The following is a 13,102-nucleotide window of genomic DNA, read 5'->3' as shown; positions in this document are numbered from 1 at the left end:
ACCAAGGCCTTCAGCAACCAGGCAGTCAACCAGATGCTTCTCCATCCATACATGCCTGTCCCTGCGGAGCCCCAAGATACCCCCAGCGGGCCCCTGTAGACGACGTCCCCAGTCAGCAGGAAGTAGCCAGAGAGTCTCATCGTCGCCCCCTTTCCTATCATCAAAAGGTCGGGATGGCAGCTTTGGGATCCGCAAGGAGGGAAGGCCTACACTTCCGGGAACGGAGAGGCCTACATCCGGGGAAGAAAAGTCCTTGTCAAGGTCCCCGCGGGTGCCTAAAGGTCAACCAATGAGGATCAGACCCGCCTCAACCTTTAACCCCCATGCCCTGAATCTATAAAAGGAGCTCTCCCAATCTCTGACGTGCGACTTCCCCGGCCCCCGCTCTGTTGCTCTGTTGGGACCCGGGAACCTCGCCCGGGAGCGGAACCCCAATAAAAGCCTGTGAATGAATCGATTCGTCTGCCTGGGAAGATCTGTTACGCACCGGACACCTTGCAACCAGGTCTTGGCCCAGCCTGGCTGCTGTGGGCATCGGGGGAGGGAACCAGCAGATGGAAGAGGAAGCCTTCCCAGAACCCAGGGAGCAAGGACTGCACACACACACACACACACAGAGCCCCGCCCCGGGATCGGGGTGTGGGGGCTGCACCTCGGCCACCCACTTTCTGGCCCAAAGAACTAACACTCAGGGAAGCTCCGAGTGGAGATTTCTGGATTTAATTCACAGAAGGCCAATCTCCCATGTGTATGCACGCATGTGAGGCAGCCGGAACCTGGTTCAGGGTCAGGTGTTCCCTGGGGTGGGGGGTGGGGGCCTGCACGGTGGCCCTCGCTGTTGGCCAAAGCTGCTTCCTTTCCCCAGCCCAGGGTCCTAGGTCCCCCTCGGGCCTCCAGCGCCGCACGGCGCACACTCCACCGACAGCCAGGCCCGGTGGCTGCGGTGTGGACAGTTGGGTCCAGATTCGTGCTGTGAGGAAGCCCCTTTAAGTGGCCTTTTAAAGCCAGGCCGGAGGTTTTCTGGGGGCTCACTGGCCTGGCCTCCTGGGAGAACAGGGCTGCATTTGCATCTCAAAAAACACTAAGCTCATTCATATTCTCCTCTTCTCCCACGAAACACAGCCACAAAGAAAGGGAAAGTTTTAATTCCGAGCAACTTTGCCACTGAGGAGCATTTTTTTTTTGAGCTGCTAAAAATAGAGAGGAAATGGGCTCCTTTGGGTCAGTCCCATGGCCACCTCCCCCCCAACACCGCCCCCTGCCCGCCCTACGCCCGCCCCTTGCCTGCCCCCACGGCCCACTCAAGGACAGCCCTGGCCGTGGGAGAGCCGGGCAGATGCCACACAGCTCTGGAGCTGGTTGCGGCTGTGCCCCCGGGGACCCCACCGCACCGGACAGCAGAGAAGCCCCCGAGGAGAGCAGGCCAGACGCCAGCATGGCGACCACCCGGGACAGCCTGGGGTCCAGGTGAGCAGGTGGCGGGGCCTCTGCGCACGGACACTGGGGCCCGTTCCACCCGTGACTCTGCTGTGTGAACCTGGGCAAGCCGCTTTTCCCCCCTGGAAGATGGCAGCGAGGGCCGGGAACCGGGGTCTGGGGTCTGGAGTCCCTGCAGGGCCTGCTCCCAGCAGAGGCCCACAGAGGACGGCTCACATCGTGAGGCGGGGGTGGGGGGTCTCTCTTGCTGAGAATGCTTTCCTGCCTCTTTGGGGGCCCGCGGCAGGGGTCCAATGACAGACAAGGTCAAGAGCAGCGGGAGGCTCTGGCGCCCGTGGGCCGGTGGCTTGGGGGAGTTCCTGGCCCTCAGGGTGGCTGAGGCCCCTCCGGCCCCTGCACGATGCCTACCGATTCAATCCATCAGATGTTCACCCGTGCCCACTCTGGCCCCGGCCGTCTATCCAAGGAGTGTGGGACCCGGGAGGCAGGGAGAAGCAGACATGGCCGGGCCCACGGCGTGGGGGGTGGGGTGCGGCCAAGGGCAAGAGGGGAGCAGCTCCTGACCAGAGCACCTGAGGTGTCCTTGCACGGGCAGGAGGGGAGGGAATGTCACCACGCCTGGCCCTGCCCTCAGTCTCCGGAGAACCACAAGGCTTCAAACAGCAGGCCCCGGCCTAGACCCGGGCCACCCCACAGAGGGTCAGAGCCTGGAGGGAGCTTGCCCGGCCTCCGCACCCCATGGCAGGTGGTGCCAGGTCTGCTCCAGGCCCCCAAGCGCTGCCGCCTCCGCTCCCCCACCCCCATGAGCTGCTCTGCCCTTGCACATGAATCCCAAGTTCAGTCCTCAAGGGCCCCTGTGCACCGGAGTGAGGGTCCAGTGGGGGCCCAGTGTCTCCTGCAGGCTGGGTCTCAGGCCCGTGGTACAAGGCGTGGTGGAGGGGCCTGTGTGGCTAGAGTCCCTGGAGGCCTGGGCCTGCTTGGCTGGAGCTGCCGTAGGCAGGAGACCAGACCGTGTCCAGCCCAGGCCTGGTGCAGGGAAGGCCGCCCGCAAGGCCAGCGGGGAGGAGAAGGGCTGGAACCCAGGCCCGGAGCCCCAGTCATCCTCTGGGCAAACTCAGAGAGGACGGTGTCGTAGAAGGTACCGCGGGTGTACCGCGACGACACTGGCAAAGGCACGAGGGTCTCTGTCCCAGCCACAGCGACCCTCAAACCCTGCTCAGAGGGGAAGGCACGTGCCTGGGTTCTGGTCCAGCTCTGCTCCTCACCTGCTCTGTGGCCCTGGCCCCACGCCCTCTCTCTGAGCCTCAGTTTCCCCATCGGCAAAATGGGGGAGGTAAACCTGCCCCATGGGGAGACACCCTCCAGCTCTTGTTCAGCTCTCTCTCTCTCTCTCTCTCTCTCTCTCTCTCTCTCTCTCTCTCTCGGCTTCCCGGCACCTCCGAGGCCAACCCCAGCCGCCAGGGGCACTGTCTCCGGCCTGCCAGCTGCCCACACGTGGGGCCAGGGGCTTGCATTCACGGGCCAGGGCTGCAGAGAGGGAGAGTAGAGAGCCAGAGGAAGGTGTGCGCTCCCCAGCCTGGCCCCGGACCTCTCTGGTGCAGCGCCAAGAGCAGGGCTGCGGGGACACAGCTGGGCCAGGAGAAGCCCAACCGGCTGGGCCGAGCTGGGACAGGTCTGGCCCCGGCCTGATAGCTCGTGTGCTTTGTGCCCTTGGAGGCTGCAGCCGCTGACCACACCACCCATCGGGACGCCCACTGCCCCTGTCCAGCAGAGCCACCAGCACCACCCCCCCCCCCCGAGCCCAGGGAAGCCCTATGGGGGGAGGGAACTCTTCGTCCTGGCCTTGCCAGGCTGTGGTGCCCAGGGCAGCAGCAGGGCTAAGCCAGGTGTCACGTGGAGGAGGCTGGGGGTAGGGGGGGAGCCACAAGAGGCATGGACGCAGCAGGTGCCTGGACAGAGCCTGGCTTGGGGAGGTGGGTGTAGCAGCGAGTAGGGAGGCTGGGCCTGGGGTGGACTGGAGGCTGGGGGACAAGGAGAGAGGCGTCAATTGGGCCAGCTCTATGAACCACACTCATCAGGGCTCCCAGCCTCTCCCAGCACTGCCTGCCCAAAGACAGGGGTGCTGATGGGATGCCCCCCAAGAGCCAGGCTGTGGGACAGTCCCCAGAAGCTGCTGTAGGCTCAGCGCCAAGATGCTTCTCCTGACAGAGCTCCTGGGGTGCCAGGGAACGAGCTAACCCCCTTCGGGGTGTGGAGCCTGGGGGGGGGCATAATCACACAGGTGTCCGGAAGAATCTAGAACATTCCAGGCCTCCTAGATCTGGACGTCTTTCCTGCCCCCACAGCCACCTCCCCCACTTGCCCATGACCTAGAGACACGGTTATTCTCTTTTATCTTCATGCTCTGATATCTTCATTGTCGCTGTGCACTCAGGGAGTCCGAATCATTTCTTGTTAAGCAGCTGGCACCGTGCCAGGCACTGGGTCACAGCACAGGAGCGCAAGCTTAGGATGGGCCACAAGGAATAGTTCTATGGGTGCTTGTCGGAGTGTAATTGTGACAGGTGTCGTAAGGCATAAAACACAGACGGAAAGTGATCAGTGCCATAGAAACTCCACCCTAAAAGTGGCTAACTGTAGCTTATATGTTTTATCACAATCATACATGTTTTAGAAATGTTGGAGTTTTTTTTTTTTAAAGATTTATTTTAAAGGCAAAGTTACAGAAAGAGGGAAAGAAAGAGGGACAGAAAGTTATACTCACACTCATCTACATGTTGTCCTCGATAGAACATTCTACTAAATTCTGCAGATGCATTTTTTTTTAAATTTATTTGAAAGGCAGAATTAGAGAGAGAGAGAGAGAGAGAGAGATCTTCCATCCACTGGTCCACTCCCCAGATGGCCACAACCTCCAGAACTGGACCAGACCAAAGCCAGGAGCCAGGAACTCCTTCCGGGCCCCCCACGTGGGTGCAAGGGCCAAGCACTTGGGCCATCTTCTGCTGCTTTCCCAGGTGCGTTAGCAGGGAGCTGGATTGGCCAGGACCGGAATGAGCGCTCATATGGGATGCTGGCATCTCAGAAGGCAGCTGAACCTGCTACGCCACCATGGTGGCCACGATGTTGGTAATTTAATTGTCCTCGCTTCAGCAGCACGTGTACTAAAATTTATTTTTAATTGATTTATTTATTTTGAAAGAGAGATCTTCCATCTGCTTCTATCTCTTCAGGTGGCCACAGTGGCCAGGGCGGGGGCCAGGCAGAAGCCACAAGCCAAGAGCTTCTCCCAAGTCTCCCACGTGGGTGGCAGAAGTCCAGGCACTTGGGCCATCTTCCTCTGCTTTTCCCAGGCCATTTGCAGGGAGCTGGATCAGAAGAGGAGCAGACAGGACACAAACCGGCACCCTTAGAAGCATCACAGGTGGCAGCTTAACCTGCTATGCCACAGCACTGGCCCCAGGGACTTTTTTTTTTTTTAATTCATTGAGTCCAACCCATTCTGTTACAACATTCTACTCTGACTTGGATCCCTCCAGGGACAGGGAACTCCCCTGCAACCTCTTCACCCCTGGAAAGACACGGTTTCATCTGGGGACAGTGGCGATGGCACAGTGTTCTGTCTCCACTCCAGATCCTGTAAGAGATCCCTGAATCCTGGCCCTGCCCACTCCTCAGATGACCCTGGCTCCTTGCCAGGGGTCTGAAGTGCATCTGAGCACCAGCTGGGAAGATGTTTTGGAAACATTCAAGGCTGTGACCATGTAAAGGACATCTAGGGCCTTGCTCAGACTATGGCCCCAAGATGCTGTGAAACACAGATGCATCTGCTGAGGCCAGCACTGTAGTGCAGTGGGCAAAGCAGTGCCAGCATCCCACATGGGCGCCGGTTCGAGTCCTGGCTATTCCACTTCCCATCCAGCTCCCTGCTAATGCACTTGGGAAGGCAATAAAAGATGGTTCAAGTGCTTAGGCCTCTGCTACCCACGTGGGAGACCTGGAAGAAGTCCCTGGTTCCATTACGGCCATTTGGGAAGTGAACCAGCAGATGGGAGATCTCTCTCTATGACTCTGCTTTTCAAATAATTTTTTTTAAAAAAATGCATCTAGGGCCAGTGCTGTGGCATAGCGGGTAAAGCCGTCGCCTGCAGTGTTGGCATCCCATATGGGCACTGGTTTGAGTCCCAGCTGCTCCTCTTCTGATCCAGCTCTCTGCTGTGGCCTGGGAAAGCAGAAGAAGATGGCCCAAGTCCTTGGGCCCCTGCACCCACGTGGGAGACCTGAAAGAAGCTTCTGGCTCCTGGCTTCAGATCAGCACAGCTCTGGCTGTTGCGGCCAGTTGGGGATCAAACAGAATGGACGCTGTGGGTCTGGCTCCTTTTCCACATCACACCGTTCAGGGGACCCACCCAGGTTGTCACAGGTGTTGCTGGGAATACAGCTGCTTCATTATTCTGTTCTGTTGTTCGGCGTCAGAGTCGTGTTCAGCATGGGGGTTTTCTGAACAAAGCTGTCGTGACGTCCCCGTAGCAGGTGTTCTGTGGACTTCTGTCGCCCTCATTTTTCTGGGGAAATCCCTGGGAACAGAAGTGCTGGGTCAGAAGACACGTGTGTGTTGAAAGAAGCTGCCAGGAGTTTTCCAAAGTGGTGGTTGTGTGCGTTTCCGTATCTCTGTCAATGCGAGGTATCTTTACTTGTTTGAATTTTAGCGCTGCTGGTGGGAGAATGGTGATATCCCAGTGTGGTTTTAACTTCTTTTATGATCAGGACATTGAAGATATTTTCAAGGGCTTGTTAGGAATTTCTGTATATTTTAACTATTTACTTATTTGAGAGGCAGAGAGAGAGAGAGAGAGAGAGAGCACTCCTATCCACTGGTTTGTGCCCCCCAAATACCCACAACATCCAAAGCTAAACCAGGCCCACGCTGAGAGCTGGGAACTCCCTCCAGGTCACCTGTGTGGCTGGCAGGGACCCAAGCACCTGTGCCATCATGGCAGCCTCCCAGGATCTGCGTTTTCAAAAAGCTTCCATCAGGAGCCAGAGTGAGAACTGAACCCGGGTATTCCAGTGTGGAACGCGGAGGTCTGACCTGGGGTCTTTCCAAATTTATTTATTTATTTTATTTCAGGGAAGAGAACTACCATCCACAGTTGGGATTGGACCAGGCAGGAGCTGGAAGCCTGGTCTCCCACGTGGGTGGCAGGAACCCAATCACTTGAGACATCAGCTGCTGTCTCCCAGGGCGCACTTTAGCGGGGAGCTGGATCAGAAGTGGAGCAGCCGGGTCTTGAACCAGTGCCCATATGGGATGCTGGTGTCACAGGCAGCAGCTTGCCCAGTTATGCCACAATGCCAGCCCCTCACTTTTTCTTTTATGGTTAGTAAGTTGTGTCCATTCCAAGAGATCTTTGCCTATGCCAAGGTCATAAATGTTCTACTAGAAATTTTATAGTTTGGCTTTTATATTAGTCCATCTGGAAATATGATGCAAAATGAAAACAAAAACAATAACAAGCAATTGTGATCTCACAGCTCCTGTGGGTTGGGAATCTCGGTGTGGCTTAGCCAGGTGTCTGTGGCTCAAGGTCTCCCCTGGGGTTACCATCAAACCATTAGCCAGGGCTGCAACCTCATCAGGAGGCTCAGCAGGGGAGGAGGCACTTCCCGGCTTGCTCCTGTGGATGGGTGGGTGGCAGGCTTCTTGCAGGTTGCTGAATTAAGGCCTGGTCTCCCACAGGCCTTTGCTCCGTGGGCCTCCCTAACAGAGTGAGCAAGAAAAAAAAAAAAAAAAAAAAGAACGGGGGTCGGTGCTGTGGCATAGAGGGTTAAGCTGCCTCCTGCGATGCCAGCATCCCATATGGGCCCTAGTTCGAGTCCCGGCTGCTCCACTTCCCTTTCAGCTCCCTGCTAGTGCACCTGGGAAAGCAGCAGAGGATGGCCAGAGTGCTTGGGCCCCTGCACCCGCATGGGAGAGAATGAAGTTCCAGGCGCCTGGCTTCAGCCGGGCCCAGAGCTGGCCGTTGTGACCACCCGGAGAGTGAACCAGCAGATGGAAGATTCTCTCTCCTCTTTCTCTCTTGCTGTAACTCTGCCTTTCAAATAAATAAAAAAAAGACTAATTTTTTTAAAAAAAGAGAGAACCAGCAGAATGAAAGACATGTTCCTCCCATAACCTGCTCTCTGAAGTGAAAGCGCCTCACTTCGGCCAGGTTCTGCTCGTTAGAAGTGGGTCGCTGGGACCAGCCCACATTCCACAGGAGCCTGGAAGGCAGGAGTCATTGAGAGATGGCCTGCCACACCTGGCCGAACCAAAACAACCAACACGACCTGATTTCAAGACTTGGCGTAGGGGTGGCCCCGTGGCCTGTGATTAAGACATCTGTGTCCCGCAGCGGAGGACCTGGGTCCCAGGTCTCAGGCCCAGCTCCCGATTGTGGCCCCAACTTCCTGCCGACAACACTCAGAGAGGCAGCGGGTCCCTGCCACCCACGGGGGAGACCTGAGTGGAGTTCCCAGCTCCCAGCTTTGGCCTGGCCCAGCCCTGGGTGTGGTGGGCTTTTGGGGAGAGAACTAGTGGGTGGGGGCTGTGTCTGTGTGTCTCTCCCTCTGTGTCTCTGCCCCTCAAAGCTTTTTTCCTTTTCTTTTTTCATTTACAAAAATAGATTTAGGAGGAAACTCCAAAAAGTTCCTGGGAAAATGGAATTAAAGCTAAGTCAGGGCAATGGTGGGGTGGAGTTGTGGTTAAGCTGCTGGCTGTGGGGCTGGCATCCCCTATGAGCCACCAATTCAAGACTCGGCTGCTCCATTTCTGATCCAGCTCCCTGCTAATGCACCTGGGAGGGCAGTGGAAGATGGACCAAATACTTGGGCCCCTGCACCTGCATGGGAGACCCAGAGTGGATTTCTGGACTCCTGACTTCAGCTTGGCCCAGACCTACCCTTTGTGGTCATCTGGGGAGTGAACAACGGATACAACATCTCTGTCTCTCCCTCTCTTCCTCTCTCCCTCTTTCTCTCTCTCTCTCTCTCTCTCTCTCTGTCACTCTCACTTTCAAATAAAGAATTTTTTCAAAAGAAAAAGAGTTTGTTTTGGTGCAAAATATTTTTGAAATGCATGCATTTTTTTTTCCATAATACAAGTTTCCCATGAACTTGACTGCTTGTGGGCATGGATTTCAATTTTTTTTGTTTTTGCACAAAAAGTTAACTTGTGGCTTAAATCCATTTTCCATGAACTTTTTGAAGTGCCTTCATGGTGCTGGAGAGCACGTGGTGTTGGCACAGGGATAGAAAAACCACTCGCTGGTGCAGCATCCACCAGGAGCCAGCTCCACACAGCCTTTTCCACTCTCCGCCCTGGCCGCTGGCAGACACCTTGGTTCCTCGCCCCTGGGGCTCCCGTACGATGCTTGGGGACCCTCCCCACCCAGCAGCCGGCGGCAGGGGCTGGGGCAGCTCCAGACCCCTGTCAGCTGCAGTGGGAACCCGCGGTGAGTGGGGATTTGGGACGGTGCATCTCTATGTCCTGGTGGCTCCTCCAGCCCCGCACCTAGCAGGAGTCCCCACAGATCGTCCCCAGAGTCGGGGGCCACTCTATCCTCTTTTTTTTAAGATTTATTTATTTACTGGAAAGTCAGAGTTACACAGAGAGAGGAGAGCCAGAGAGAGAGAGAGAGAGAGGTCTTCCATCCACTGGTTCACTCCCCAGTTGGTTGCAATGGCCGGAGTTGCACTGATCCGAGGCCAGGAGCCAGGAGCTTCTTCCAGGTCTCCCATGTGGATGCAGGGGCCCAAGCACTTGGGCCATCTTCTACTGCTTTCCCAGGCCACAGCAGAGAGGTGGATCAGAAGTGGAGCAGCCGGGACCTGAACCAGTGCCCATATGGGATGCTGGCACTACAGGAGGCAGTTTTTTCTGCTATGCCACAGCGCTGGCCCCATGAATAATTTTTAAAAAATAAAATAAGAAATTTTCTAGTAAAGTTAGAGTTATTTAACGATAACCACAATCAATTTTTGAATATTTTCGCCACTTCCAATTTCCCCTTAATCCATGTAGCCCTAAGAAAATCTAGCCTTTTTGTGACTGTATATCTGCCTATTGTGGGCATCTCGTTTACATGGCCCATCACGAGACACGACCTGCGGTGACTGGCTCCCTTCCCTTGGCGTGTTTCTGAGGCTCATGCACGCAGAGACATGGATCAGTCCTGCATTCTTTTTATGGCCACCTGCTATCCCATTAAATGTTCCATTCTGTTAGCTCATTCATCCGCCCACGGGCTGTTCTCACCTTTGGACCATCATGAAGAATCCTGCAGTAAACACATGTGTGTGAGTTGTTGTGCGGGCACCTGCTTCTGTTTCTCTCGGCTTGGCTTGGGGTGGAATGGCTGAGCCGCCTGATAACTCTCTGCACAACACTTGGAGAAACTGCCAGGAAGTTGGCCAAAGCAGGGAGTGCTGGTGGTCTCACCACCAGCAGCAGGGAGACCCCCAGGGTCTCCATATCCTCATCACTGCACTATTGTCTTTGTGGTAAGCACTGTCCCGCTCACATGAGCTGGCACATCGCTGCGGTTTGGATCTGTAGTTCCCGGTGCCTGGTTACGTTGAGCAACTTCCAGTGCACCTGTCGTCCATTTGTGTATCTCTGGAGAAATGGTCAAGAAATCCTTGGCTCCAGCTCTAATTAGCTGATTTGTCCTTTTATTAGTGAATCGTAGCAGGTCCCTGTGAGTTCTAGATACACTTCCCCTAGCGCAGGTACGATTTGCAAGCCTTTCCCGTCTTTCTGTGAGCTAGCTCGTCACGTTCTCGATGGTATCGCTTGAAACACAGAAGATTTTAACTCTGACAAAGTCTGATTTATCTGTTCTTCCTTGTGTTGCTTGCGCTTTTGGTATCTTATCCAAGAAGGTCTTGCTTAATTCAAGATCACAAAGATGCACTGATAATTTCTCCTAAGACCTTCTGTAGACTTTGAGTTAACTCGTGTGTGCGGCGTGAGGAAGGCATCCTAACTTGTTGTGGACGGTCACACTGAGCCGCCGGGGCAGCAGGTGCCGGAACAACTGCTCCTCCTGCCTTTTGATGGCCTGGCCTTGCTTGCTGAAGATCGGTTCATTGCAGACCTCAGCTGATCTCTGAATTCTCACTCCATTCCATTCTTCTGCGTGTTCATCCTGATGTCATTGTCGTTTGGGTTCAGGCAGGTTTGCCGCACGCTTTGAAATCAGGAACTAGAAGTCCTCCAGCTTCACTCAGCCCAGCAGTTAAGATGCCAATTATGTGGGCGTTGTGGTGCAGCAGGTTAAGCCACCGCCTGAGACACTGGTACCCCATTTTCAGAGCGCCAGTTCAAGTCCCAGCTGCTCCGCTTCCAATCCTGCTCCCTGCTGATGCACCTGGGAAAGCAGCAGAAGGCGGCCCTGATGGAGTTCCAGGCTCCAGACGTCCGCCTGGCCCAGCCCTGGCCACTGCAGCCGTTTGGGGAGGGATGGAAGATTCTCCCTCCCTCCCTCCCTCCCTCCCTCCCCCCCCTCCCTCTCTCTCTGCCTTTCAAATAAATAAATCTTAAAAGAAAAAGAAAAAGAAAAAAAAATCGATGCCAATTAAGGCCATCCCAAAGTTCCATTTCCAGCTCCAGCTTCTGATTTTGGTTTCAGTAACGGGGTCCCTACCACCCTTGCGGGAGACCTCAATTGAGTTTTGACTCCTGGCTTCGGCGCTGTCCCAGCTCTGGGCATCGCGGCCATTTGAGGAATGAATCAGCAGATGGGAGCACTGCCTCCCTCTCCCTCTCTCTCTTTCTTTCAAATAAATAATTTTTTTTTTTGACAGGCAGAGTGGACAGTGAGAGAGAGACAGAGAGAAAGGTCTTCCTTTGCCGTTGGTTCACTCCCCAATGGCCGCTGCGGCCGGCGCATTGCACTGATCCGAAGGCAGGAGCCAGGTGCTTCTCCTGGTCTCCCATGTGGGTGCAGGGCCCAAGCACTTGGGCCGTCCTCCACTGCCCTCCCCGGCCACAGCAGAGAGCTGGCCTGGAAGAGGGGCAACCGGGACAGAATCCGGCGCCCCGACCGGGACTAGAAGCCAGTGTGCCGGCGCCGCAGGCAGAGGATTAGCCTAGTGAGCCGCGGCGCTGGCCCAAATAAATAATTTTTAAAAGATTGTTTTAGGCCAGTGCCGTGGCTTAACAGGCTAATCCTCTGCCTTGCGGCGCCGGCACACCGGGTTCTAGTCCTGGTTGGGGTGCCGGATTCTGTCCCGGTTGCCCCTCTTCCAGGCCAGCTCTCTGCTGTGGCCCGGGAAGGCAGTGGAGGATGGCCCAAGTGCTTGGGCTCTGCACTCTCATGGGAGACCAGGAGAAGCACCCGGCTCCTGCCTTCGGATCAGCGAGATGTGCCGGCCACAGCGGCCATTGGAGGGTGAACCAACGGCAAAGGAAAACCTTTCTCTCTGTCTCTCTCTCACTGTCCACTCTGCCTGTCCAAAAAAAAAAAGATTGTTTTGGGTAGGCCATTCGCCCGCGCGGAGCCTGCCTGACCCCTGGCTCTAGGAGGCTGCCCAGCCGGCACTGCCAACTGGCCCCAGCTGCTAGCTAGAGGCAGTGGCCGGCCTCAGGAGCACACCTGCAGGCGTCCCCGGGCCCCATAAACATTCTCTGAGGGAAGCTAGAGCCCCCGGCAGGCAGGCAAAAAAAAAAAAGAGATTGTTTTGGCTCTTCTGAGCCTTGTTTTGGATTGTCCTATGAATTTTATTACCAGTTTGTCAAATTCTGCAAAGAAGTCGGCTGGTGTTTGCACAGGGATTGTGTTGACTCATATGACAACTTGAGCTGTATCACCGTTGTTTAGGTTTTTTTTTTTTTAGATTTATTTATTTATTTACTTGAAATGGAGAGTTACAGAGAGAGCGAGAGACAGTGAACCATCCTCTGGTTCACTCCCCAAATGGCCCCAACAGTCAGAGCTGGGCTGATCCTAAGCCATGGACCAGGAGCTTCTTCTGGGTCTCCCACGTAGGTGCAGGGGCCCAAGCACTTGGACATCTTCTTCTGCTTTCCCAGGCCATTGCAGGGAGCTGGATCAGAAGTGGAGCAGCCAGGACCCAAACCAGTGCCCATATGGGCTGCAGACAGTGGCTTTACCTGCTATGCCACAGCGCTGGCCCCAAGTGTCACCATCTTCACATTACATGTCTTGATGCGAAGATATCTTTCCGCTCATTTAGGTTTTCTAAATGGCTCGGAGAATGCCAGTTCTCGCGTAGCCGAAAGGGGCATATAACCCCTTCCAGGTGTGAGGAGCATCCAAAATCGCCTGGGCTGGGCCCTGCCAGGGCAGCCGCAGGTGGCACTCAAAATCCAAGACATCTACGGCAAAGGCTCATTTTTTTTTTTGACAGGCAGAGTGGACAGTGAGAGAGAGAGACAGAGAGAGAGAAAGGTCTTCCTTTTGCCATTGGTTCACCCTCCAATGGCCACTGCGGCCGGCGCACCGCACTGATCCGAAGCCAGGAGCCAGGTGCTTCTCCTGGTCTCCCATGTGGGTGCAGGGCCCAAGCACCTGGGCCATCCTCCGCTGCCCTCCCGGGCCACAGCAGAGAGCTAGACTGGAAGAGGGGCAACTGGGGCAGAATCCGGTGCCCCTCAAAGGCT

General features: G+C 55.5%; 1 protein-coding gene across 1 annotated transcript in view; it reads left to right on the top strand.

The window, feature by feature from the left end:
* The first annotated feature begins 1,336 nt into the window (after positions 1-1,336).
* The window catches only part of ACSBG1 (acyl-CoA synthetase bubblegum family member 1), a 34,310-nt gene continuing 22,544 nt past the window's right edge, over positions 1,337-13,102 (top strand). Inside the window, exon 1 of the mRNA XM_062204856.1 lies at positions 1,337-1,467. Coding sequence (XP_062060840.1) covers positions 1,337-1,467 — 131 coding nt within the window. The remainder of the gene's footprint in view (positions 1,468-13,102) is intronic.

The sequence above is a fragment of the Lepus europaeus genome, chromosome 11, assembly GCF_033115175.1.
Source record: "Lepus europaeus isolate LE1 chromosome 11, mLepTim1.pri, whole genome shotgun sequence".
NCBI lineage: Eukaryota > Metazoa > Chordata > Mammalia > Lagomorpha > Leporidae > Lepus > Lepus europaeus.
Note: the sequence above shows the minus strand (reverse complement) of the source record. Positions and strands in the feature narration are given on the sequence as shown.